This window comes from Pimephales promelas, chromosome 21, assembly GCF_988280905.1.
Source record: "Pimephales promelas chromosome 21, fPimPro1.hap1.1, whole genome shotgun sequence".
In the NCBI taxonomy this organism is placed as follows: domain Eukaryota; kingdom Metazoa; phylum Chordata; class Actinopteri; order Cypriniformes; family Leuciscidae; genus Pimephales; species Pimephales promelas.
In genome coordinates, this window is record NC_142789.1 from 6,942,599 (window position 1) to 6,969,879 (window position 27,281).

At 36.7% G+C, this 27,281-nt stretch overlaps 2 protein-coding genes across 9 annotated transcripts in view; both read right to left on the reverse strand.

The window, feature by feature from the left end:
* Positions 1-3,203: 3,203 nt before the first annotated feature.
* rps15 (ribosomal protein S15) lies at positions 3,204-7,947 on the reverse strand. The gene is made up of 4 exons (XM_039667415.2): positions 7,855-7,947; positions 7,394-7,479; positions 3,580-3,814; positions 3,204-3,354 (listed from the first exon to the last, which is right to left on the reverse strand). Exons 1-4 carry the CDS (start codon positions 7,855-7,857, stop codon positions 3,241-3,243), a joined length of 438 nt encoding a protein of 145 aa, XP_039523349.1. The 5' UTR covers positions 7,858-7,947; the 3' UTR covers positions 3,204-3,240.
* A 1,389-nt stretch (positions 7,948-9,336) lies between these two features.
* Positions 9,337-27,281, reverse strand: part of dazap1 (DAZ associated protein 1) — a 32,311-nt gene continuing 14,366 nt past the window's right edge. For 4 of the 8 annotated variants that reach the window (XM_039667401.2, XM_039667403.2, XM_039667402.2 and 1 more), the window contains 4 exons: positions 26,523-26,675; positions 19,951-20,118; positions 13,493-13,582; positions 9,337-10,086 (listed from right to left, as the gene is read on the reverse strand). In XM_039667401.2, the coding sequence (XP_039523335.2) occupies positions 9,917-10,086; positions 13,493-13,582; positions 19,951-20,118; positions 26,523-26,675 (581 nt within the window). In that variant the 3' untranslated portion in view covers positions 9,337-9,916. Of the gene's footprint in view, positions 10,091-13,492; positions 13,583-19,950; positions 20,119-26,522; positions 26,676-27,281 lie in introns of all 8 variants that reach the window. The other 4 variants (XM_039667404.2, XM_039667408.2, XM_039667406.2 and 1 more) reach the window with 3 other exon arrangements.

Here is a 27,281-nt window from a genome sequence, read left to right on the forward strand (position 1 = left end):
TATTTAGAAAATGTACTTTTGTACTCTTGATACTCTAGTACTTTTAAAAACAAGTACTTCAGTACTTTTACTCAAGTAGACATCTGACTGTAGTACTTTTACTTGTACTTGAGTCAAATTTAGCAAGGGGTATCTGTACTTTTACTCAAGTAATAAAGCTGTGTACTCTGTCCGCCTCTGCGGAAAAATAGACATTACTCATTAGGCTGCTTCATTAAAAACGTGACATTTAGACGTTTTCTTTGGTGCGGATCAAGGCAAATGAATCCTTTTCACCTTGAAAATAATAAATGTTTTTTGCATTTTAAATAATAGAACATTTCTCAGTGATCGTAGGCTACATAAAACAAAATTCCATTTTTCTCGGTTTAATGAAACCTATAGGTCGTTATGGCAGAGGCGATTGCGTGTAGAATAGGTCAACACGGGTATCTCTCCACTGGAGCGTGTTAACGCAAACGTGTAAGTTTCACGTTTGAGGGGGTTAAACTGTGACATCTACACGTTTTCCAAAGTGGACCATTTAGGCTGCTTCATTAAAAACGTGACATTAAGACGTTTTGTTTCGGCGTGGATCGAGGCAAATGAATCCTTTTCACCTTGAAAATAATACATGTTTTTTGCATTTTAAATAATAGACCATTTCTCAGTGATCGTCAATGAAACAAAATCCCATTTTACTCGGTTTAATGAAAACCAATATGGTAAGTTTAAGTTTCAGTTTAAGTGCAAGTTTCACGTTTGAGGGAGTGAAACCGTGACATCTACACATTTTCCAAAGTGAACCAAGTGATTATTTCACGTCTTGTCGGGTTTATTGAGTAGGCTAGTATGAAGCTGCAGACTCGGAGACCTGCATCTACAGTCCCCCTGCACCCAGAGTCCCGCATTCTCAGACCCCTCGTTTTTCGAGTCAGCGCCTCCTATTAAATTGTATCGGATAAACAGAACTTAAGCCAAAACGTGCTGTCTTCAATTTTATTTAGAGAATCGTAATAGCTCGTTTGATTTATTTTTTAATAAAACTAATTTAGCTAATCGATACAACATAAGAATAGTCCATTTAATATTTGTAAAGGTAGTTTGTAACAAGATTTGAGCCGTTATGTTTTTTCGCCCTCTTTACCCCGAAAATATTTTGATAGCTAACGTTAGCCTTTAACCTCGGACTTTTTTATATGTCATAAATGCTGCAGTTATTTTTACTGCCCATTTTGTGCCCCCATATATCTCAAACCCACAAAGTTGTCCAAAGTTCAAAAACATCTCAAGGGACACTTCTACAGTCAGAGCAGTGCAACATGAATTTGAATTTTTTTTCTTTCTTTTTGAAAGATCATAAGACATGTGCTATCGTATCCAGTACACCATACATCGATGGAGTTGCCCCTTCCGATTCCAGCAACGTATCATTTTATGATTATGCAAAGCGACTTATAAATGAGTTTTTTTAATGCAATTAAAGACGAAAAGTAAAGTCACGAACACAGTTTGTTCTTCCTTTTTTTCTTTACAGTAAGATGATGTTTAGGTGATCATTAAATAAAGTAGCCTACTGAATTGTTTATTATTGGTGTTTTGTCTATTCTGATTTATTTTGCTTCGCATTCAAAATATCAAAAAACAGATTTTGTTATGTTAGCATGGTAATGTTAATTAGACCATTATAGGTTGAACTGAAAGAAAAAGTGGAATTTGAATTTTGAATTAAAAAAATATATATAAAAAAAACCAAACATTGTAGCAATAAAATTTCACATAGACTATTTTTCAGAAGATAGTTCAATCTGTAATTGTATCCCTTCCATCAGTAACAATGAGTTTTTTTGGCACCTGCATTAAGCAGGGAACGCAAATATTTATTGGATAATTTATTTGAAGACCGTATAATATTGCATCCTATTGTTTTTAATTGCATTTGGATAAGCGTGCACTGTACTCTGTGTGCGGGTGTTATTCGATCTTTTGAACAGCAGGAGGCGCTGTGTTCGAAAAATGAGGGGTCTGAGAATGCGGGACTCTCGGTGGGGGACTGTAGATGCAGGCTCCGAGTCTGCAGCTTCATAATATTGGGTTTATTGGATGGGTTTTTATTAAAGGTTTGGGTTTGGTTTTATTTGTTGGAAAAATAAATATAAAAATATAATTTGACACAAGAGGGCAGTATAGCCCTATTTATGGTTTTGTTAAACCGTGACATCTACACGTTTTCCAAAGTGGACCAACGTGATTATTTCACGTCTTGTCGTGATACCGGGTGCGGCTGGCTTGACCGTGTATTTTCCACGTGCGGCCCACTTGACCGCAGTCTCAGAACAGCGCATCAGCAGTGAACGCAAACATGTTTAACCGGCAAGGCTTTAAGCACATGCAAATTAACTTTTGTGAACTCGCTGAACTGATGTAACGTTAGCCGTTCCTCTGCGTTAATATTGCGAGTATTTGTCGCGTTGTAAGTTACACTAATGCTGTTAAGACGGAGGTGTCAGAAGTGAACTGCAACTGACAGAATGCACGATATTTCTACAAAAGCAGTCAGCAGCTTGATTGGAGCAAGGATAGCGCAAATTTGAACTATATCGATATATCGCCCAGCCCTGGTGACCTGTGATGTTCTTGTCAACTGACGACGATACTCAGCGCGAGAGCGACTGATACGAAATTGAGCAGGTGAACAAGCTGAACCAATTAGACATTCTCTCTATAGACATTTCACAAGATGTAAACAACACTGGTCCAGAAGCACTTCCTGTTTCAGTTTGTAACTGCTTTCTTTATTTCACATGTAAAGAAAACATCTTAAAAATGTTTGTTTAACTTTTTGATTCAGTTTTACATGTTCTGCTGGTTGTATTTTATCCCAGCTTTTATGTAGTTTTAAAAACTGAAACAGGAGTGCTTCTGGACCAGTGTTGTTTACATCTTGTGAAACAGTCTATATATACACGTCCTTGTTGATACTTTGAAAGGAACTTTCTGTACGTCAGCCAGTTATGGGTTATGTGCTCTTATTCTCTCCTTTTCAGTCCGGCTGCCGACACCAGTCGCCCTCTTCTTTTTTTTTTTTGATTAACAGATCTGCATGATTCGCGTAGGTCACATTTTCAGGTCGGAAAATCCGGAATTCCGGATTAATCCGGAAAAATCACACCCCTGAACTTTTATGCAAAAAAAACCAAAAAAAAAAACCAGAAAGACAAAAATCAGGCTGTTTTGGAGGCTTTTATTTACAGTCAATTTTTACTTCAGAGGAATGAAGCGGGAAGAATGAGTGGCTCCAATACCCGGACGACCGTGTTTAACAGGCTTGTATGTGATGGAGAACTCTCCAAGGTAATGACCAATCATCTCAGGCTGAAAAACAGACCAAACACGCACCATTAGCTGCAGCCCCCAGGATCTTGTAAATTCGTTATATTTATAAAGAGAAATTAAGCACTGCAGACACATTGATTCACAATGCATTCTATACAATGCAAGTCTTATTTAATGGCTTTGTGGGACTCAGGGTGAGTCCTCGAAATTATTTTTTTTGTTAGTACATGTTTTTAAACTTAACAGTGCACGATTCATCCCCACCTTGATTTCAACCTGGTTGAAGGTCTTGCCGTTGTACACGCCGACCATGGATCCAACCATCTCCGGCAGGATGACCATGTCTCTCAGGTGAGTTTTCACCACCTCTGGTTTCTCCATGGGAGGCGCCTCCTTCTTGGCCTTGCGGAGGCGTTTAAGGAGAGACTGCTGCTTCCTCCTGAGGCCACGGTTCAGCCTCCTCCTCTGTCTGGCACAGTAGAGCTGCATCAGCTGCTCACTAATGAAAAACAAAAACAAGCTTAAATCAACAATATTTCTATACAAACAAAATTAAATCATTGATGACACTTATTGGCAAAAAAACAAGTATAGAATTTGGAGTGGAAACAGAATGTTTTTGATCACAAGACATTTCATCTATACACCAATGAGATTTGAGCTGCGGTAGACATGTTTGAGCTTTTTAAACTGAAAGTATTGATATTGGCACAGTGGTAATAGAGACTTTTATTGTTCTTTACCAATTTTGACTCGTTTTCTCAATTCTGAGTTTTCATCTCACAATTGACTTTCTCAGAAATAAGATTTTACATCTCAGTTTTGACTTTCCCTCAGAAACCGGCAACAAAATAATAAAAAGGTCTCTCACACTTTTCAAGAAAAACGTCAGAATTGTATATTTATTAGGGATGTGAAATTGTAAAAAAAAAAAATTTAAATGTTCATCGCAATAACAAATTAAATTTAAACCCTTGCTCTAAATTTGCATGTTTTGATGTCAAGCCAGCCACATTCTTGTAGAAGAAATTAGCGACTGTAGCATTTCTATCGTAAAGTGGCCAAATATTAGCCTGACTACATCCTTCTGCTCAGTTTCAGTTCGCTTCTGTACTCAGTCTGAGATAGCGACCCATCTCAGTTTTCCTCCGACCTGAAAATAGCAGACCAATCAACGAACAGAGGGTGGCCTGAGAGCCGTGACGTAGACGCTAAGCACCGAGTTTAAGATTGTATTTTTGGTTAGGGAAATCGAAAATTGATAAGGAGATAAGGGATGCAATTTGCTCTGTCGTGGAGAATATTCCCAAACAATGAAAGAGCCAACAACACAAAGACACTCGCCGAGCCCAGAAAAATATCTAGAATGCTAGATATCCGGAACTGTCGCGCGACTCAACCTCAGTGATGTCATGAGCTCCAGCCAATCAGAGCAAGGCATGGGTTGAGCTCACTGGGTAAATATGAACTCTTTTTTTGCAATTTTTTCTCAGAACAAATCATGCAAACAGTTTGAAGCACTAATTTCTGTCGGACTTCCATATTTTGCGAGTTGTGTTCTTTTCTTCTTCGCTGGGTATTGGCGCACGTGCTGATTTGCGTCATTTCCGGATCATCTTATCGTGTGATTTTTCGTGACAAAACAGTTTATAGACAAGATAGAATCGTAGGGTGACAGAGTTGTTGACTCGTGTAGAGCGTTACCTCCTGTTGTGGATCAATCCTGTTGTGTGGTGTGAACAACTCAAATTGAACACTCCTGATTTCACTGAGATCAAGTCATGTAGTGTAATGCCTAGTTCACACTACATGATTTTAAAACGTCGGGGTAGAACTGTGCGGTTCACACTACATGACTTGCTCTCAGTGAAATCTGGAGTGTTCAAGTTGTTAACTGTTCACACCACACAACGTGATTGATCCACAACAGGAGGTAACTCACTACACGAGTTGACAACGCACTGCATAGAGATACAACCACGATCGGATGATAAGAGCAAATCATTTGTGACTCAATGAGAGCTGTTTCAGTACTATGGTACGGTCTAAATCCTGAAAATAATCAAATAAATAACAAGTTGACAACAACTCTGTCACCCAACGATTCTATCTTGTCAACAAACCAAGTTTTGTCACGAAAAAAAACACGCAATAAATAAATAAATATTGCGCCAATACCCAGCGATTAAGAGTGAATATGGACGCCAGGCAGAAACTAGTGCTGCACACTGTTTGCTCGACGATCTGCTCAGAGGGAAAAAATGCAAAAAAAGAGAGAAAAACTTAGATTTACCTGGTGTCCTCAACCCATGCGTTGCTATGATTGGCTGTACTCATGACATCACTGAGTTTGAGTCGCGCGACTGCTCTGGATATCTAGCAGGCTAGATATTTTTCTGGGCTCGGCGACGCGTCTGCGAGCGTTTTCACTGCATTGTTGGCTCTTTCATACTAACAGATTGGCAAGCGTTCATAGTCCGCTAATCTCCCGCGATTTGCACGCGATAACACCCTGACCTGTCGGCGACTCAACGATTTGCAAATCGGGCATAAATCGGCCTTAAAATCATGTAGTGTGAACTTGGCTTAAACCGCACAGTTCAGCCGACATTTTAAGATCACGTAGTGTGAAAAAGGCATTAATTGCTTACATTGTGAATTTCAACAGTGGTTCTATTAAACCATACGATAACTTGCTTTTTGCCTCACTGTTATTCAACATGTATTGTGAGTTCTTTAAAAGGCTATTGATTGCTTGAGTCTATTTTTAGAACCACACAAAACATCATAACCGATCATAATAGTCGACCGTTTACTTGTTTATGTAAAATAAACCAAAATTTTACCACAATAATCGCTAGTGACGGTCCTAGATTTGAATTCAGTTTTCCTATTAGAATTAACCTCAGTTCCTAAACGCTCAAACTGAACCAAATTGCAAGATGAATAGGGGTGGGGGAAAAAATCGATTCTCGATGCATCGCAATGTTATATTGTTTATTTACTACAAGTATGCTCCTAGTTCAAGCACACATTTATTTTCCTGGTCGTTCTTTGTAATGTTAATAAAATATATTGTGCATTAATTCTTTATGGGTCATTACTTTGTACTTTTAAAGCAAATTATTTATAGTCACACACAAAAGATTCAGATAATAGATTTGTAACATTATAAATGTCTTGTACTTTAACTTTTGATCAACTTAATTTATCCTTGATGAATAAAAGTATAGATTTCTTTTTTCTTTTGCCCAAAAAATTAAATAAAAATTCTTACCGACTCCAAACATTTGGGTATTGTTTAATGTTACAAAAGCTTTCTATTTCAGATAAATGCTGTTCTTTTGAATTTCTAGGTGTTTCTCTGAATCAGGTGCCCTTCAAGTCCCCCAAACTTGCTTCAAATATTTTCAATTGAAGGAAATCACAAAATACATTTTAATGCTGTCAATTAATAGAACCAGGTGCATGTGCATTATAATGCAACAAAATTGCTTTTGAAAAAAAATGTAAAGTTAATAAATTTAAAGATAATGAGTTGCCTAAGTAGTAGACAACAAGCATGTTTGCATGTCCCCACTAACCATCATTATATTTTCAATGAATATCAAACAAATAAAAAGTGCAATTAATACCAAAATGTTGCTGCTGCTAATATAATCATATGTTGGTCTAGTGTATTTTCGTTTACTGTTGTGAAATGGAAAATCAATAATCGGTAATCGAGAATCGTTAATAATCGAAAATCGACTGTAATCGAATCGGGACTTCAATAATCGTAATCGAATCGGGAAATCAGACAGATTAACCACCCCTAAAGATGAAGTTAATTTTTCTTACTCTGTGGCATAAACAAGCTTTCATAGAGAACAGCCAGTACATTCTACCAAAAATATTTTGTATCCTCAAGAAAGTTTTGAAACGGCGAGAACCATAATTTCCACTGAATTTTTTTTTTTTTTTTGACAATTGCCATTTTTGTGACTGACTCATTGCATCTCTCCTCACTCATTCCTAAACTTGACACTTGGAACCTTTAACGTTACACTTAATGTGAAGCGACAGAGGCTCGACTCACTAGGACATGTCCAGCAGCTGGTCCAGATCCACACCTCTGTAGGTGAATTTCCTGAAGGTGCGCTTCTTCTTCTGCTCAGCGTCCGCCTATGGGGATCACAAACACCGTCAGCTTGACACGGGCCTTACATGACGGCTAGCTGCTTAACCAACAGATAAACAGTGACTACAAAATTAAATAATAAGCTTCCAACTTAATCATGTCACGCAAGAACATAAATAAACTAACAGTTCTGAATATCCCATCACGCTGGACTGAGAACTGGACCGCAAGACTGAAGCTACTAATCGTACGAACATCTACCTAAACATTCATCACAGGCAAAAAATAATGGCCTGAACAAATGAATTCATTCCTAAACATGCCTTATTCATATTATCTAATCTGACATGCATCGTATTTATAGAAGATTCGTTTGGATTATTGTAATTTAGTTATTCACAAATACGACGTGAACCTACCATCTTGAGAGACTCCCGGAAAAGGAAGAAGGCCGGAGAGACGCAGCAATATCGCGAGAGTTCAATGAATATGTGACGAATTTAGTCAGTCTCCACCTAGCGAAGAGGAGGACAAATAATTATTTAACGCTGACATTAAATGAGAATGCGGTTTTCATTTCGAGCAAATCAGTTAGGCAATCCATATTTTATCAGTTAAAACAAAACAAGAAATCTACGCAGTAAGGTCGGGAGGATTAAAAAAGAAAATAAATTAATACTTTTATTTTAATTAATCAAAACTTGACAGCAATGACATTTATAATCTTAGAACAGCAACATTTCTATTGCAAATAAATGCTGTTCTTTTGAACTTTCTATTCATCAAAGACTGCTGGAAAAATTTATAAAGGTTAATTAAGCTGCTCGACTGTTTTCAGCGTTGATAATGATAAATGTACTTTGGGCGCCAAATCAGCGTATTAAAATGATTTGAGAAGGATCATGTGACACTGAAGACTCACATGAAAGTAATAATTCACGACATTACTGTTTTAACTAATATAAACAGCTTTGGTGAGCATAAGAGACAAAAACAAAAAAAGAAAATTGGTTTGAAGACTTTAGAACAGAGTAGCTCTGGTACCAGTGAAACTTTCAGGAAAGTATAATGATATAATCATATGTGTGTATGTATATACACATTTTATTTATTAAAAAAAAGAAAAAGAAAAGAAATGAAAATGAATACTTTTAGCAAGTATGTGCTTAATTGATAAAAAGTGATAATAAAGATTTATATTGTTACAAAAGATTCCTATTCTGAATAAATGCTGTTCCTTTGAACGTTTTATTCACCATTTAATTCCGAAATAAATTATCACAGGTTCCAAAACGATTTATGCAATACAGAAACTTGCTGAAATGCTGAAAATTCAGCTTTGCATCACGGAAATAAATATTTCTAAGTATATTAAAATAGAAAACCATTATTTAAAATTCTAATACTACTTTTCTGTTCTCGGATCAAATAAATGCAGCCTTGATAAGCTTCTTTCAAAAACATTAAAAATAGTCATGTTTACAAACCTTTGTCCAGTACTGTAGATTTACTTTTGGGAAGTTTGTGGTATGACATGCTATTCTGTAACTACATTTTTATTTTAATAGTTATCATGCATTTAACTTTTATAACCTCATATTGCAGCTCAAGTAATGTACTTCTAATAATTAATGTCACACCAAGTGAAAGTAAAATAGTGATTAAAAGGTGAAATACACTCGTGACTTACACTTTCTTAGGAATCTTGATGTTGATGAATTTCATATACAAGTTATATGTCCACTGTAATATATTTACTGTAATATAATATTTGTTTGATTACATATTAAACTGTGTACACTCCTATAACACTCAATTAATAAGTTCACGTGTCTTTGAAAGTGAACGGATTCGTTTCCTAAGCACATAAACTGTTACCTCAATGAATTAGCACAACAATGTTTCTTTAAATCATTTATTTCAAATAAACTCATTTTTGTGTTTTTTTTCTTTTTTGCATAAGTGCAAAAGTGCACCAACAGCCACCTGAGGGAAGTCTACGTTCTTAAATAAAAAAACAAGAAAAGCGCACATATATTAGTACAAAATTCTTTAAAAAATTGCACAGTTTAGGTGTATAATACACATTTGTAATCTATTTAACTTAAATAAAACGGTAAAAGAGTAAACAAAATTCACAAAATTGAAAATAAAAACATTTCCCCACTAATATAATTAAAGCTGAATAATTGGGAGACCCTGTCACCGACGTCTGGTACGTCTGTTCTGTGCTGATGTTTGACCAGACAGTCCGAAACTATTGCTAAATACTTCAGTAGTTCAGTCCGACTACAAAATATAGAAGAGTACTGTGGTCTCCTGTTATCGGAGTAGAGCCCCTGTTCACAATTTACACACAATAAAACCTTTTATTTTACTCGGCAATGTTCAGAAAGACGATCCCAAAAATCCAGCTCAGCTTGCGCTCAGAACGTCCGTATCCCTGACGACGAGTATTGCATTGGGTGGGTGGGGAGCAGCTCAGCGCCGGTAGGGGTGGAAGCCCTGGACGTTGTGGTTCTGCCCTCGGCCGAAGCTGCCGGCTGCCGCTGGAGCTCCTGACGGTGCGGTGGGGGCTGTAGCGTATGAGGCAGTTTGCTGGCTGGGGTCTGCAAAGCTATGACCAAAAGCACTCAGGTCCTGCCCATAACCTGTCTCAACAGACATGAAAACACGGAAAGTGATATTAAACACCAGTGACTGCAAAGTAGGAGAACATGCGACTAGGCTTTCTGGGCATCTCTCGTAACCCCTCATCACTTCGCATTGGTTTCATTTTTCACTTCTCAAGACAAAGGCCACGTACACACCACAGTCGTCACTTCCCCTAAGCCCCTTGTTTTTATATGTACGCTAAGGGACATGCACAGTGTCTGTGATGTAAATTTCATCATCAGCAAAGTATGTGCATTTTGTACGGGCAAAGGCCCTGTTTACACCATTTCCTGAGGTAATCGAAAACACATTGCCCAGATCGCTTTCATAGTGTGGAGGCTCATGTGGTCAATTGTGTCTCCCTCGTCTACTTGTGATCCGATCGACCAAAATGCATCTTAAAGGAGTAGTTCACTTTAAAAAAAAACTTTTGCTGATAATTCACTCACCCCCATGTCATCCAAGATGTCCATGTCTTTCTTTCTTCAGTCGAAAAGAAATCAAGATTTTTGATGAAAACATTCCAGGATTTTCTCCATATAATGGACTTCAATGGGAACCAAACGGTTCAAGGTTTAAAAGAGAGTTTCAGTGCAGCTTCAAAATGCTTTAAATGACACCAGACAATGAATAAAGATCTTATCTAGCGAAACGAGCGGTCATTTCAAAAATAAATAACAAAGTTTAAGTTTTATAAGCACAAATGCTCGCCTTGCTCTGTTCTGTGATGAGCTTTCGTGACTCTCTTGTTCAAACTCGTTCATCAAAATGAACAAATCTTTTTTCGAGTCATGACTCGAAGGGTCCTAGATAAGACTCTCATTCATCGTCTGGTGTCGTTTAAAGCCCTTTGAAGCTGCACTGAAACTCTCATTTGGACCTTGAACCGTTTGTTACCCATTGAAGTCCATTATATGGAGAAAATCCTGGAATATTTTCATCAAAATCCTTAGTTTCTTTTCGACTGAAGAAAGAAAGACGTGGACATCTTGGATGACATAGGGGTGAGTAAATTATCAGCAAAGGTTTTTTTAAAAGTGAACTACTCCTTTAATACAGGTGTAAATAGGGCCAAAGATTTTCGAATCGCTCAACTCACACTAAAACACTATTCCTATATCACACGTATTATAAGTCAAAATTTCTCATAGTAACTGCTACTATAATAAAGTAGTTTAAAAAAGCCTTCTAATTTATGTTGGAGCAAGGTGTTTTTAGATTATGTATTTGACTTTCTACGTAATACATTCTTAATAGAATTCAAATAAATTGTATATTTTATCATCAGTGTCATGATAGGAGCATTTCCCTTACTAAAAAGAAGTTTATTCAAGTGTGCCATTAGTGTACTTCTTTTAAACTAAAAATAAGAAAGTATACTTTCAGTTTATTTTTCCTGTACTTCTCAGAAGTATACCATATGTACTTCTCAGAAATATACTTCAAATTACACTTAAGTGTACTTGACTTATACTGAGAGAAAAGCAAGTATATTTGTCCTGTTCTTGTACTCAATCTTTTGATCCAGAAATACTTAAAAGTATAATTAAGTATTCAAAGTAAAAAAGTAAACTACTAGTATACCCATAAATTCACTTGCAGTACACATAAGATACATAATTATGAACTAGTTGTGCACTTACTGTTACACTTATAGTACACTTAAACATATACTTTCATGCACTAAAAGTGGGCCAATTTAGTCCCAAGCGGTATTAAAATAGTTTACTTACAAGTTTACTACTAGTACATAGTGACATTAGTATACTTACTACATAAAGTATACTTAAAAATATACTTGAACATTACTTAAGTATACTACATAAAATGAACTTGAAATATACTTATTTTTCGTAAGGGTTCTCACAAATCATATTAAAACTTTGAAAGCACATTAGTGAAAGAGCGCACGGCGTACAAAGATTTCCACGTAAATGCACAGTAGCGCCGATAACTGGTCCTAGTTGCAAGTTTTGGACAGGAACTTAACACTTCTCACAAAAGCTAAAAAATGTACAATGTATAATTATTCTAATCACTCCCATAAACTGCGCCCCAACAACATTAGACGCCTGATAGACACCAGTTTAAACGAGAACAAAGACACTTCTTATGAGTCATTAATTATGCAGAGACAAGGATAAAATTGTCCACAGAGACAACTGAATTGTCAACATATTCTCATCCTTTGGCGTCATATAGGTGACGCCATATGACATTTCGTCGAAATACTACGCAAATGGCACCCTTTAGTGTCAATATAACAGGCACTGGGTAGGTTTAGGTCTGGGGTAGGGTCTGCGTCTCATTGACGCTAAAGGGATGCCTGTCACCTGTATGACGCCTTGGGTTCTGCGTGTTATATTGACGTTAAAGGGTGCCATGTGCGTAGTATTTCGACGAAATGTCACATGGCGTGACCTATATGACGCCAAAGGATGAGAAAGGGCTCGAATTGTCTAATGCTACGACCAAATTCACCCCTGAGAGATTCTGAATGGTGTTTTATTAATTTTTTCCATGTAGTTTTACGTCTTGCTAATATTACTTTGGTTGAACATGGGCAACACTGAGCAGATTGAACTTGGCATCCATGTTTGTTGTTGCTGTGGTTATCGCAACGTCAATTCCTTACACACACAGACTCATAAATGCTGAGGTAAATTCACTTTGAAAAGCAGCAACTTTGCGGTGTGTGTACGTGGCCAAAATATCTTAGATTTATTTACAACAGAAACAAACAACTGAATAGAAAACATCTAGAAAATAAAAGGTATGGTGGTCATGAAAACATGAGCATTCTGGAAGAAAAAACAATAACAGAAATACCCAGGCAGTAATGCATTTTGAAAGAGTTTATTAGAAAGTCTCTAGATGAAAGTGCAACATTAGACTACATGAGCACAAATGAAGAGAAATGGAGTCAAAGAATTCGCCGAATCCGTACAGATTTGTTCAGCTGTGACTGTGAGGGGCACAAAATCCACAGAAAACCCAGTAGAGACACCATTAGATCATCCTTTTAGCAGCAAAGCAATGCAGTGACTGAAAAAAGAACATCTGAAGCAAGCCGTCTGTTTTTTTTTCTTTAATATAGTAAACTACAGCTACAAGCCATTCGAGTTACAATGTTGCGTAGAGACGCTTCGCGGGAGATTCATCTCAAAAGAAAACACGAAAATGAAGTTTATTTCATTGAAACGTGAATGACATGTAGCTGTACTTTGGTATATCTCATGGAAAACTGAAGAGATGCCTCAAACAGATGTAGAATACGCATACAGCATATGCATATTGTACATGGGATGCATGAGAAACAGAAGTGAAGCCTTATGGGTCCACAGGCTGTTGATGCTTGTTCTATTGGGTTTGAGTGATAGTAGGATGCAGTTGCTCACCTACCTGCGCTATATCCCTGCTCTTCCTGTACATAAGTGTGAGAAGGACGCGTTGGTCCGTAGGCAGAAGGGTCCTGAGGATAGTTACCCAAGCCTAGCAGGGAGATGAGGAGACCAGGTTGACAGAGTCTGACTTAACTACTACCTTACAGCTCCTACCCAGGAGAACGCTGCCCTCTCCTGCTCTCAGGGCTCATGAACAGAACATGTGGATGTTTCTAAATGAGCTTGTGCATCAGGCTGCTTGGCCATCGAGCTGCTGATGAATGGAAGCGAAGCAGAGGCGTGACAAAGCGGCTGATGAGACCGTCTCGTAACGCTAGCTGTACATACAACCCACACAGACAGCCTGACCTTCACGCTAATAGCGCTCTAATGTACGTCAACCCCAGTGATGCAAAGAAAACTGCTATGTTAAGATCAACCATAGAGATGGACTAATTTGGGTTTAAAGACTTCCTTCTTGGTCGTTCAGACACTACCTGACATTTTCAGTACTGATTATGGAATACAGCCGCATCTTTACCTCTCAGATTGATATTGAGCATCCCATAATAACTAAACTTGTATATTTTGTGAGGCAAATATTTGTACACAATACTAGACAGTTAAGTATGTAAAGTATGCAGTTATTGCAGAGTGATTTAGGTGGTAGCATAAGTATATGTTAGCTAAGGTGTTCTAGCTGGTAAAGTGACCTGGGTGGTTGTTAGGATTAAACTATGGTTTGTAAAGGGGGTCGCACACCGGGCACGAACACATTATTCTCTATTAGTGTACACACACCGGCGGCGCCATTCGGCGTCTGTCCGCGCCGCCCAGCTACGGCTCAGGACCGTGTTCAAAACCCTGCCGCGCCACAGAGCGCCATTTGCATAGTTTTATATTAAAATTGCATTTATTTGTCTCAAATCGTCGTTAATGTACATACTGACTTCACCCTGTGCTGCAATATACGTTTAAGCCTATTTAACATTTTTTTTCCTAATTTTCCTAATTCCTAACAGCTTGAATAGTCATATTGGGAAAAAAATGTAAAACAAACATAGCCTTTTTAAATCTATTTTTCAATAGGCTACTCTATCATATTAACCATACACTAACTGGGTTATTATTACTATTAAGTACCAGTCTAAACCCATCAGTGCGAAATATTAATGCATAGGCGATGTAACGTTTGCCTCACGTGGTTACATTCACGGTCGTGTAGAGCCACGTATTGGATTTACCAGGTCACAACACACTTCAGGTAATTTCTGTAGCGTAGCAGCGGAGCGAAATGGACGAAGAAAAACTCATCAATGAAGTAGGGAGTAGTATGAAGGAGTAGGGAGTAATCAATAAAGTAGTTGCCTAGACAACGGATAACGTTAAACAAAATAACAGACTTAACAACGTGATAGACACTTTTACTTGGTTAATAGCGTTCAAACATCAGCTATTTTATTCACTTAACATAAAAAATATATATAATACATCCAGTTTAAACTCACCCATCTTGCAGCTCTTGACTTCTACCAGGAGTTGATTCAAAACTGAGCTCGTGCGAATAGAATGTGCGCGTCCGGTGTGCGATACCTGTGAATTGTCCTAGACGTGGCGCGGCGCTTCGCGCCCGGTGTGCGACCCTCTTAAGGTTATCTGGGTGGTTGCTCGGATGTTATGTGGTTTCAAAGACAAGAGTGGTTGTTATTAGGGATGCACAGATGTACTGGCCAATAATCGGTATCAGCCGATAAAAGCAATCATTTTATTTTATTTTACAACTATTATCAGCTAACGACCGATTGTTTAAAAACAGCCGATGATCAGGGACTATTATATTCCGTCTATATAAAGGGGGTGGAAAAACGTGTCAGACTGCAACTCGTACTGTGTGTGAATAAACTCTCTCGTGTTGAATTTAGGTCTGTCAGAGTTAACGCGACACTAGCGTGACATTAGTGAAAAAAATAATAGCAACGTTAAAGCTCTAGCTCTAATTCACCCTATGAATCAACCGTAGTTCAAGCCAGGGTTGCCAGGTTCGCATTTTTCCATTATTTGTAGCGCGCCTTCATTCCAATAATTGCAAAGAGCTTTGTGCTTTGCTACTTTTGATAAGAAACAAAGTCCCAGTTTTTAAATTCTGTCAGAAAATTCTAACAATAAATGGTGTTTGGATGCTCTTAAATGTGAATTGACAAATCGTAGCGCTTCAGTTCTAACGCAGAGGACAAGACTTTTCTTCTACTTTAATAGTTATAGCATGAAAAACATGCATGAACATCAAACGATATGTTGAAAGTACAACTTAATGAATGTATCATGTCTCATGTAATCTCTCAATCAGTGTTTCAACTGCCATCCCATTAAAAAACTATTTTTCTTAGTCTTAGGCTAGTTAACTTATGTTTACGTTTCCCTCATTCATTTGTTGAGCACCACCGCGAGAAGCCACGAAGTAGCCATATCGATATTTGGCGCCACTATATTGATTGTCGTATCACACGGAGAAGGACAATGATATATTGCCCCTACTATCGAGTGTTATTTTACATTTGATTGCTTTCATTTCTGTAGTATTTACTACCTGAATACTACTGTATACCCACCTGGAAGATATTAATGCAATGTTTATTTCATATCTCTCTGTATATCTCTGTATTATTTGTGCTGTTGTTTGAAATTTGTTTATTTGTTCAATAACGCTTCCTTTTACAGTCCTGTTACCCATGTACATACTATGTACTTCTTATAGCAATTACAATTACTGGGTAATAACTAGGTACTGACCCTGAACCTACCCCTGCCCCATGTACTTACCTTATCAGTACTTTCTAGTACACTGTAATAGTCCAGTCATTTTAAGCCAAAATGGGGGTCAACCTTGAACGATTTGCAACAGAAGCAAACTCAACTGATTTTGTATCCTCAATATGTCCTGAGTAAGGAAACATAAGCCCCGAAGAATCCCATTAGGGGGAAGTTGAGAAAAAGACCCAAATCTATCCCATTCATACGCATATTCATTCTTTTTCTCACGGGAAAAGGGTAAAAATTTTAACTTTTAGATATCATCATGAAAATCACTGAGTTGATTAAAAAAAACATTTTCACCTGCTATACCCAATGTTTAGATCTGTTTGGGTAATTATGCAAATTAGCTAATACGTAATTAGATTATGCACCCTTTGTCCCTGTTAACAAACAATTTCAAAAAACTTGTAATACATTTTTGTTTATCTTGATGTAAGTAATCAACTTAGGTTAAAAGCTTTACCCTTTTCATGTGAGAAAAAGAATGAATATGCGAATGAATGGGATATATTTGGGCCTTTTTCTCAACTTTCCCCTAATGGGACTCTTCTGGGCTTTTTTTATCCTTACTCAGGACATATTGAGGATACAAAATCAGTTGAGTTTGCTTCTGTTGCAAATTATTCAACTTTTTTTCATAAAATGACTGGACTATAAGTACACATAAGTAATGTACTGTAAAAGGAAGCGTTACCATTTGTTCTTACTTTATTACAGTCTTTTTACTTGTTTTTTTATGAAAATAAAATTTTGCATTGAAGAAAAGTAGATTTTTGTTTGCAAACGCAGTCAATTATAGTTCTTTGAAAGAATGTTATCGGCAGGTCACACTTACAAAAAAAAATTAAAATAGGCCAAGAAAATTGCAATCGGTGCAGCTTTAATCTCTAGTTGTTAGCAAGTTGCTTGTAGTTGCTAGAGTGTTCTTGGTGGTTGCAAAGTTTGCAGCTGATAAGTTGTTTAGGGCCTTTGCTAGGACATTGCTATGGGGGTCGGTAAGACCTTTGAGTGTTAACCGTTCTGCTGTGCAGTTGCATACATGAGAGAGCTTGTAAGCATTGCAATGCAGTTGCTAGGGTGTTCTTGGAGGTTGCTAAGGTACGCAATGTTCTGAGTGGTTGCTAGGATGTAGTTGCAAAGATGACAGTGGCTGTTAGCGAGTTGCAATGCAGTAGCTAGGGTGTTCTTAGTTGTTGCTAAGTTGGGTTAAGTGGTTGCTAGTAGGGCTGCCCCTTATAGTCGACCAAACGTTAGTAGTCGAAAAGAGGCTTAAGCGATTTAAAATTTGAATTCGTCGCAGAAATGAAACTCCACAGGAAGAGAAGTCCCGGCACGGCTAGTCCATGTGGTTATTATGTCGGACTACAAGTGGAAGATAAATTAGTACAGTCCTTACTGCATGGCATTTAACATTTCTCTATAAAGACACTTCCACATTCCAGCAATGCATCGAGTCACATGTTACTCTTCCATCAGAACTCGATTTGTGTATGAACGTTACTGGATGCCAGTGATTATAGTTTATAAAATTATAAATATGAATATTTATCGTTCAAAACCGCATCGCTTCGCTTAAGAAGGGCTTTATTAACCCCCTGGGGTTAAAAGCCCTACTTTTATAAAGGATGGATGCACGTTTTTGGGCTTCAAAATTTGGCAGAGCCAGGATATTTTTTAATACAACTCGACTGTGTTTGGCTGAAAGAAGACACCAAGGATGGCTTGAAGGCGAGTAAAGGGTGAACTAGCCCTTTAAATGAATAACTACTGGTCGGCAGGGACGTGGGAACTATTTTGTGAGAGGGGGGGGGGGGGGATTTCGGGGGCGGGATTTCGGGGGTGTCTGTCGGCATAATGTTTCAATATATTGGTATTAAATGCATTTTCTGAGAATTTATATTTCAAGTTTTTACTGCAAATGTCGAAATTAATCCAGTCAACTTGTTGATTAAAACCATTGATTAAAATAAAAATGAAACACAATTTCTTTTAAAAAAAACCTAATAAGTCAGAATTATGTCTGACCCATTCCAAAAGTTTTCCTCCTATATGGTGATCAAGCACTGATGGACCGCTCCTTGATCCATCAGTGCCTTCAGTCACCATATCGGAAAACAAAACGTTTTAAACATCAATAAAACATCTCCTGTTAACTAGCAGAGCATTAATTTAGTTCGTTTAAATAAGAGATCTAGTGCTAAAATGTTTTGTTTTTAAAATCAAGAGGAACGCTTGTTGCCGCTGCTGTCAGCTGTATGCATACAGTGTTCTCTGTGGCGCGCAGTCTTCACTCGGACGCGCACTGCGCGCACTTAAATCTATCGCCGTTACGGAGACTCTATTCATTCTGGTAAAATCACAAAATAAACGTGTCCTGTGCTTGATATAGACTGTAACCACTGATGGACATATTCTGTTTTGATGAGAGAGAAAAAAAACTGTACCGAGGGCGGATTAGAACCCGCAACCTCTGACACTCTTGGCAAAAGATTTACCTCTAGACCATTGAAACACTCAAATAAACCTTAGCGGATCGATCGATTGATTTATTTACGGGTTGAGCAGAAAGGCTGCACAGTTTGACAAGTTTGTACCCAGCACTTCCGAATGTTTCTCTTCCGAACTGACGCCCGTGCTTAGGTGAATTTAGTTCCAACGTCTATGCTGGTCGGCTAGGAAAATCTTTAGTCTGGGGCAGCACTAGTTGTTAATGAGTTTTCTTTTCTTTTTTTTTTTTTTGCCTAGATATGAATCTAAACACCCCAAAAAGAAAGTCCTGCCATCAGTTACTAACCCTCATGTCGCTCCAAATGTGTGGAACATAAAAGAAGATATTTTTATACAATACAAATCCATGTCACCAGAACTGTTCTTCAGAATATCTTCTTTTTGGTTCGTTGGATGAAATGATGGTGAGTAAATTATGAAAAAAATCTTAATTTTTCGGTGAACAATTCGTTTAAATGCAAGTATAGGTTTTATTTATAGATAAGTCTAATAGCACACCTGTCCTCAACATGCTGCATGATTGAAGGCATCATTCAGGTTTGTAGCACAAATGGTACAGGATGAATAATGTGCTAAAATGTCATACTTAGAGGTTAGAGGTTTGTTGTTGTAGTAATAGCTGCCTTAGCAAGCACCACTAAATGTACTAAGTCACACATCTCACTAACCTCCAGATGCTTTTAGCTCTATCTCTAAAGAATAGGGGTCCATGACTATATCAGTAGAGTCAGTTCTATTTTCTATAGTCTAATGGATGCTCTAGATGTTGTATGTACTGTCAGCATCCAAGAGACATTCTCTGTATCAATATGTCTAAAGTTAAATCTACCGGAAAAAAGAAATCTCGCATGCATTGCAACTTCACTTCATCCTATCGGCACCCCCACCATCCAACGCTGCGACATCTACAGATGAAAACCCTTGTCTGCGTTAGATGAAGCCTCATCTGGTCAAAAGCAGCATTGCAGTACAGGATGATCTAATTCACACATACCACTGGATAAACCTCCACAGACCAAAAATCGAAATCTAGACAGAGGGTGTGCGTGGAAGCGCATGTATGTGATGTCATCATGCCCGTTCAGACGTGTGAACAGAACCTCAGCTACGGCACATCTGCAGTGGTTTTGTTGCTGCGTTTCAGTGCGCTCTTACCATACTGGCTGTAGGAGAAGTCTGGCTGTGCTGGGGCGGCTTTGCTCAGGTCCTGAGAGGGAGTCGAAGCCGGGGCAAAACCTAAAGGCCCTGCGCCCGGCGTGGAGGGAGGGGGAGGCATTCCCTGTGCTACAAACTGGTCACCTTGAGGTGTTCCAAAGGTATATCCTATGATGATAAAGACATAAGAAATGTAATGCAGGAATCATTACAATCTTGTTTCAGTTCTTATAATATCCCATGCATATTTATATTTTATCCAGTTAACTGTCACCGTCCCACAGGTGGGACACTTGCCATTATTTTTTGAAAACAATAATATCTTAGAAAAGACCTTAAGTAATATTGACAAACTATATAAATTTACTATATTTGAAAGCTTACAATCTCTAGTTTCCATATTTGGTGACTGATTTTCAAAATAATTTACACACGAGCCGTAATTTATCAATTTGCAACAAGAATATTTTCATACTCATAAAGCGTGTTTATTTTATTTTGAAATAGCAGAAAAAAAAAAGTTAGAAACCTCAGTTTGATTTAATGCCAAGAGTTCAAAAGATAGCATCCATTCAATTATTTTAGAAAAAAAGGTCTGAAAATGTTTTAAATATTACGAAAAAAAAAATAGATTCACCATTTGTGTTATGGCAATAAGCTATAACGCGCATGCGTGTGCTTTGTATGTGATTCCTAGAGGTTGAATTCATATCAAAATCTGCCAAACTACCCATACTACTTCTGAATAGGATTTCTACTTCATAAATTGTGTGAAATTTGTAAAAATAATGGTTTAGATCACTCAAAACACGTATGGAAATGGAGACGCCCTTATATGGGCAGTAATGGAGTCTGGTTGTGCCCTAGTGAAAAAGTTTGGTACTGCGCCCAAACAAAATCTCAATGAAAGCTCATTTTTTGAGATATCAACCTAAAATTTGAAACACAACTTGTTTAGATTTGTGGCTTTGATTTTTCTGCAGTTTTAGAGTAGCCCAGGTTTTGAAAATATATATTTTATATAAAATATGAATAATTAATTTTTTTTACATTGTACATTTCTATAAACTCAAACTTCTATAACTTTTTTTCTGTTTCACTTTCCTAATTTATTTCACTTCGAGAAAAATCTGCCAAATGTCTTCTTTAAAACGAGACCAATCTATCAAGTCTATATTCCAAAGCATTCTTGAATTACAACCATTTAAGATTGAAATGAGCATTTCCATGTCTATTCAAAAAAGGGGGGGTGACAGTTAAGAAGTTAAACAAGAAATTTTAATTTGGGGCTAAAATTACCAGAGCCATCAGGTCACACATAACAACCCTAAAAGGCCTGTTCACCAAGAATGATAACTATAAAGATAACTACAGTATATTAGCGACACCAGTTTTATTCTAAGCACTGCTGCAGTTTTGTCTTCTGCTGCGTTAAATGTTCAAGCTCTTTAATCATTCATCAGCTGGGAAAAAAAACATTCTGAAAGTAATTTCAACAAACTATATTGCTACTCTTTTATTTTTAGAACTGCATCTTTACCGTTATCTTTATAGTTATCATTATTGGTGTGAGCGAGTCTTGAAACTAGGGATGCACCATTACCACTTTTTCCAGACGAGACCGATACCAACCAAACCATAGGCTAGTAAATGTTTTAGTTTACACGACAGACTGAAATACCATTTTATTGCATTTTATTTTATTACACAATCGAGCACTATTTAATGATAGGACTTTAGTGATTAGAACTAAAACTTGGTAACCATGTGTGAATGCATATTTGTCCTTTTAACTGAACTTAGAACTGGTGGTGGTGCTTAAGATATTGTTGGTCATTCAGTGTTTCTGTAAAAAAAAAAAAAAAGATAATAATAATACTAATAATAACATAGAACGCATAGTACGCACTAAGGATTGATGAGCTACTGGGTTCATGAATATTAGTCACGTTGTCTGGGTACGCTCAAACACAATTGTGTAACGTTAACGCAATTCGCTGAAATCAAAACAGGGACGATAATAGATGAGCGCCAGCCAATGAGATAACCGGCTTCTTAAAAGCTGAATAATTCCTTTATTTTGAAAGGAAAATACAACAAAAAAGAATATCGTTTACATGTAGCGTGTCGATTCTGCGTGGTATGTAAGAGTCTCACGCGCTCTCTCTCTTTGCGTATGTGAGAGAAACACTAAAAGCTCTCAGCAAAGCTACTGCAAGTAGGGCTGTGAAATGATTAATCGCATCCAAAATAAAAGTTTGTGTTTACATAATATATGTGGGTGTAGTGTGTATAATTATTTTGTATATATAAATACACACATATGCATGTGTATATTTAAGAAAATGTTCTATTAATACATCAAATATTTATATGTATTATATTAATTTTGTATATATATATATATATATGAAGAGTTCAGATGCAAAAGCCTCTAAATGCCATTTGAAATTTTCTTCTTTAATGATGATTTTTATCAAACTTGTATATTTAAGTTCAGTAATTTCACTTAAATGGCAATGATAATTATCTATTAATTGTTATTTAAGTGAAATTAATGAAATAAAATATACAAGTTTGATAAAAATCATCATTAAAGAAGAAAATTTCAAATGGCATTTAGAGGCTTTTGCATCTGAACTCTTCATATATATATATATATATATATATATATATAAAGTATATACATCCATGTGTGTGTATTTATATATACAAAATAATTCTACACACTACACACACATATATTATGTAAACACAAACTTTTATTTTGGATGCGATTAATCGTTTCACACCCCTAACTGCAAGCACTCAGTCAGAGTACTCTTATTACTTATTTATATATAAATAAATAAATATATATATATATATATATATATCATCTAAGAATTTATTAGCCAATGGTTAATGATAGACATTATTTAGTGATAGATCACAATATTCTATTACAATTTTGATTATACAGCAAAAACCACTAGCCGAATTAATGTAAATTTAAAACATTACTAAAGACAACTAAGCAGTCAGTAATAAAATAAGAACAAATAATCAAATTACAAATGAAACAAATAAATACGATAGAAGAAAAAAGGCTAAATTAAATGAACAGCTGTTTTTGTGTTTCTCAGGTAGGCCTAACAGTAGTTTTCAGGCACATAATTTGAATACAGTGATCAAATGTGAAATATTACTGCAAATATCATTATATAAATTAAATACAGATTAATCTTTATAAAGTTACAAATTTGATTCAGTCAAAAGCAGTAATTGCTCTGTCTTCTGTAGCTTGATTAACAGTAAAAAGCACAGCAGCAGGTTTATTAGGCTGCTGTCCCTTTAAGGCCAAAGGCATGGATCCAATATGCATTTTCTTTGTTTATGTTCATTAAAGTGCCCCTATTATGCCATTTTAAAGTTTCCTAATGTTGTTTGAGTATTCTACAACAGATTTACATGCGTCAAAGGTCAAAAAACAGTTTAATTTCCTCTTACTATACATTGCACATCACCACATTTTCGATGATTCTAAAACGACTCGTCAGATGAATCAGTCTCTCTAAATCCCTCCTTTTCGCGAGCTACTCTGCTCTGATTGGCCAGACAGCGCGTCGAAAACAAATAGCCATAACAACATCAGCTCTGCTTTTTCCTGAGGCTTCCTACACTGTAAACTACACAGACTAACGAACTATGACGTTGATTGTACCATATCAATGCGAGCATCACAAGGACAATTCGAGCAGGATGTTTCTGCTGATATGCTAACGTTACTCAGTTTGCTACCTCACCATTAGCATTAACAAGTGTATGTCCATCAACAAACCGATTACTTATTTGTACATATTTATTTATTGAGAATTTTTCTAATAAATTGCAGCGAACACATGTAACTGTATCATGTTGCATGTGCACATTAGCCGAGCTCTAGAGTGCAAGACTGATGTAACGTAAACGTTGGTAAAAAAAAATCTTGCTCCATAATCTTTCCTCCAAGTAGTGAGAACGACAGACAATCTGCATTAATAGACACAGTTTTAGGTAATAGTGGCCCACAGCTGCTTAGCAGAAGTATTTCAGTAAGACATGGATAACATAAGTTAGCCATTAGCCATTAGCCATTAGCAGGAGATCTACAGAATATCAAACTCATAACGAAGTATTTGGAACACATTCAAGAGCGTTTGTGAATCCTGCATTTAACTCAGAGATTTAAGAAGCAGTCGTCAGTAAAATAAAGGGAACACAGCAAAAGTTTAGGATTACACTGCTGTGATATTGTGGTAAAGATTAAAGGGGATATTGCAGGTTAGAGGACCCAACGAGTCAATGTGTAGAAAAATAATGTAGGAACTAGATTTTCTTTCAAATATACTTGTAAATACACTACAGAAGCTTCTGGAGTCGTTTTTGTGAGAAAACTTGACTTCCTCATCTGTAAATGGGCGTGGCGGGCGTGACGTAATGGGCGGGAGAGCGGTCGATTCAAGCAACAGGAAAACATTGAATCGCAATGACATTTCGGACACTGAGGAAATACTCACTCGTATGACGGACTACAGCCATACAATTATGAGCCTGCTATGCTGCCAAGAGAGCAGGACAGGCCAGGATAATGTTAGACAGAACAACGGTCAGAGACACATTGAGTTGTGGTGTGAGGAGAACCAGTGGAGAACAGGACAGGTGTCTTTTGGTGAGAGAGACCAGTGTTAGCTTATAGATATATACATGTTCGCTAACGATATACGCTGTGCTCAGAATATTGTACAGATTATTACCTTGTATAGACATGAGTATGTTTAGTATATATACTATTAAAAGTATAAAAACTATACTTGAGTATTTTTGTTTTGTACTAAAAACATACTCAAGTACATACAGAAAATTAAAGATTTGAATATTTAAACAATATGAGTTATTTTGTTTTTCAATTAATATTCTTGCTTCAATATTCTTCCTTCGGTATCCCATGTTGAACTCCATCATATCGCCGGGTTTCTCGAAGCCGATGCGAAAGAGAAATCCCATCTCTTCACCTGCACAAACCAGTTTTTGCAACCTCCACAAACACAATAATTTACCATGATGATGATAAATTAGGCAAATTACCAATTTATATATGTCGTTTATTATCTTACTGCATTTATAATTATAGTACTAGATCTAGTGAAAAACTGCGTTCAGAGCTTGGTAAAACTGCTTTTTCTTTCTATGCCCCTTGGTTATGGAATGAGCTGCAGATTATAATAAAGATAAAAACTCTTCCCCCTTTAAACGTTTTTAAAAAATCTTTTATTGACCAATTTAAAGGAAACGTGTGCATGTTTTGTAAAGTAACTTTTGTTTATTTTATGAGCGCTGGGTAAAATTTTATGTAAGATTGTGTTTTATGTCTGTATTGTAATATATGTGAAACTTTTTTGTGCTGCCATTTTGGCCAGGACTCCCTGGAAGAAGAGATTTCTATCTCAATGGGACTATCCTGGTAAAATAAAGGATAAATAAATAAATAAAATAAAAAATTGAAATACAAAAACTCCCGAAAACACACTGACTGACGACCGCTCTCACTGAATATCAGCCTACTCCGCACTGAGCCGAGGCTGAGGCTCCCTGTAGTGACGGAAAATGACGCAATGTTTTCACGAGCAGTCAAAGAAACACTCACTTTCTCTATTAAATTAGTGTTTAAAACATTTTAAATCCTGCATTAACTTTTCATATGGTATTTTCATACAAGGTTATATATTCATTTAGATTTTTACCTGCAATATGCTCTTTAATTTTAACCTTGGGCAGTGAAAAAAAAAAACTGGCTTTAGCCTACCTTCACATTGTATAGCAATATGTGGGCGGGTAATAAGCTAATGTTTCGTCTTGACATCATGACGAAACGGAGCGGCTTATGACTTAATCGTTTGAAAAACGATTCATTTCATTGACTCAGTCGACTCTTACTTTTGATAGACAATAACATTATATACGGTGCACTTTCAGATTTTTCTTTCACTTAGAGCTGTTGCACACTACAAAATCCATAATAGGGGCCCTTTAAGATATAACACACTATGTTTACCAGGATACTCGCCAAGACAGACGTATGTAAGACGCATTTACATCATTTTGTGTGAATTTGTCCAATCAAGCACAAGATGTGAAAGAAAATTCCAATTAATTTGCGCACTGTCTAGATGCCGTTTTCTGGGCACACGCTTTGGATGTTTGCGTTTATGAAACTTAATGACCTGCAAACTTTCTTAACAACATAGGGAACAACTTGTTATACATAAATCACAAAGCAGTTCATGTTTTACTTACATATATGATTTAGTTTTAATCCAAATGACACGTGTGCTGAGTGAGAAATTAGCAATCAAGAGCATTCAACACATCCTCTCTCGCCAGTTAACTTTAGTAATACATGCCTCGTTTTACTTTCTTTGCCATTGACATATCCGACCGAACTACAAACTTTCCACTGATGTCTGTGACCGAGTACAAGTAAATGAGCACGGTAGATACTGGTATCGGTGCATCCCAACTTAGTACTGTAAAAATGGAGATCTTTCACCTACCAAACTGAGGTTGTGCACTAAAGCCCTGTTGGGGGTATCCCTGAGGTGCCCCAAATCCTCCTGTAGGTGCCGCTGCAACTAGAAATGCATTGAATGGAGAAGGAGGTTGTGCGGGTGCCCCACGGCCAGCAGATAAAGGAGGTCCATACCCACCTGAAACAGACAGATTTCACTTCAAATATAATCAAGTTAAGTCCTATTTACATCAAGTCCAACTGAACGACATGCAAGTGTAACATATTTTACTTTTATAGAACTATTTTTCCACACCATCTATGCACACAAAATACCAATCTCTCATAATTTGCTGAAAAATGTTTAGAGAATCATAATTATAAATCTATTAAATACACATATACTGTGCGTGCGTGTGTGTATAGTAACACTTAAAAGTAAGGTTTCATTAGTTAGTTGACACGAACTAATGAACTGCATTATTAAAATCATTATTAAAATCAAAAGTTGTATTTAACATTAGTCAATGCACTGTGAAGTAACAAACAAACAATGAATGACTGTATTTTTATTAACGAACATTAAAAACAAATACAGTAACAAATGTATTGCTCATTGTTAGTTCATGTTAGTTAATACACTAACTAATGTTAACAAATGAGATCTTTTTGTAAAGTGTTACCATGTATGAACTGTTCAAAAGTTTAGGGTCAGTAAGACTTTTTTTTTATTTTTTTAAATTAATGTTTATAACAGTTCTTGATGTTTGCTGATGATACTAATATCTTTTACTCTGGAAATAAT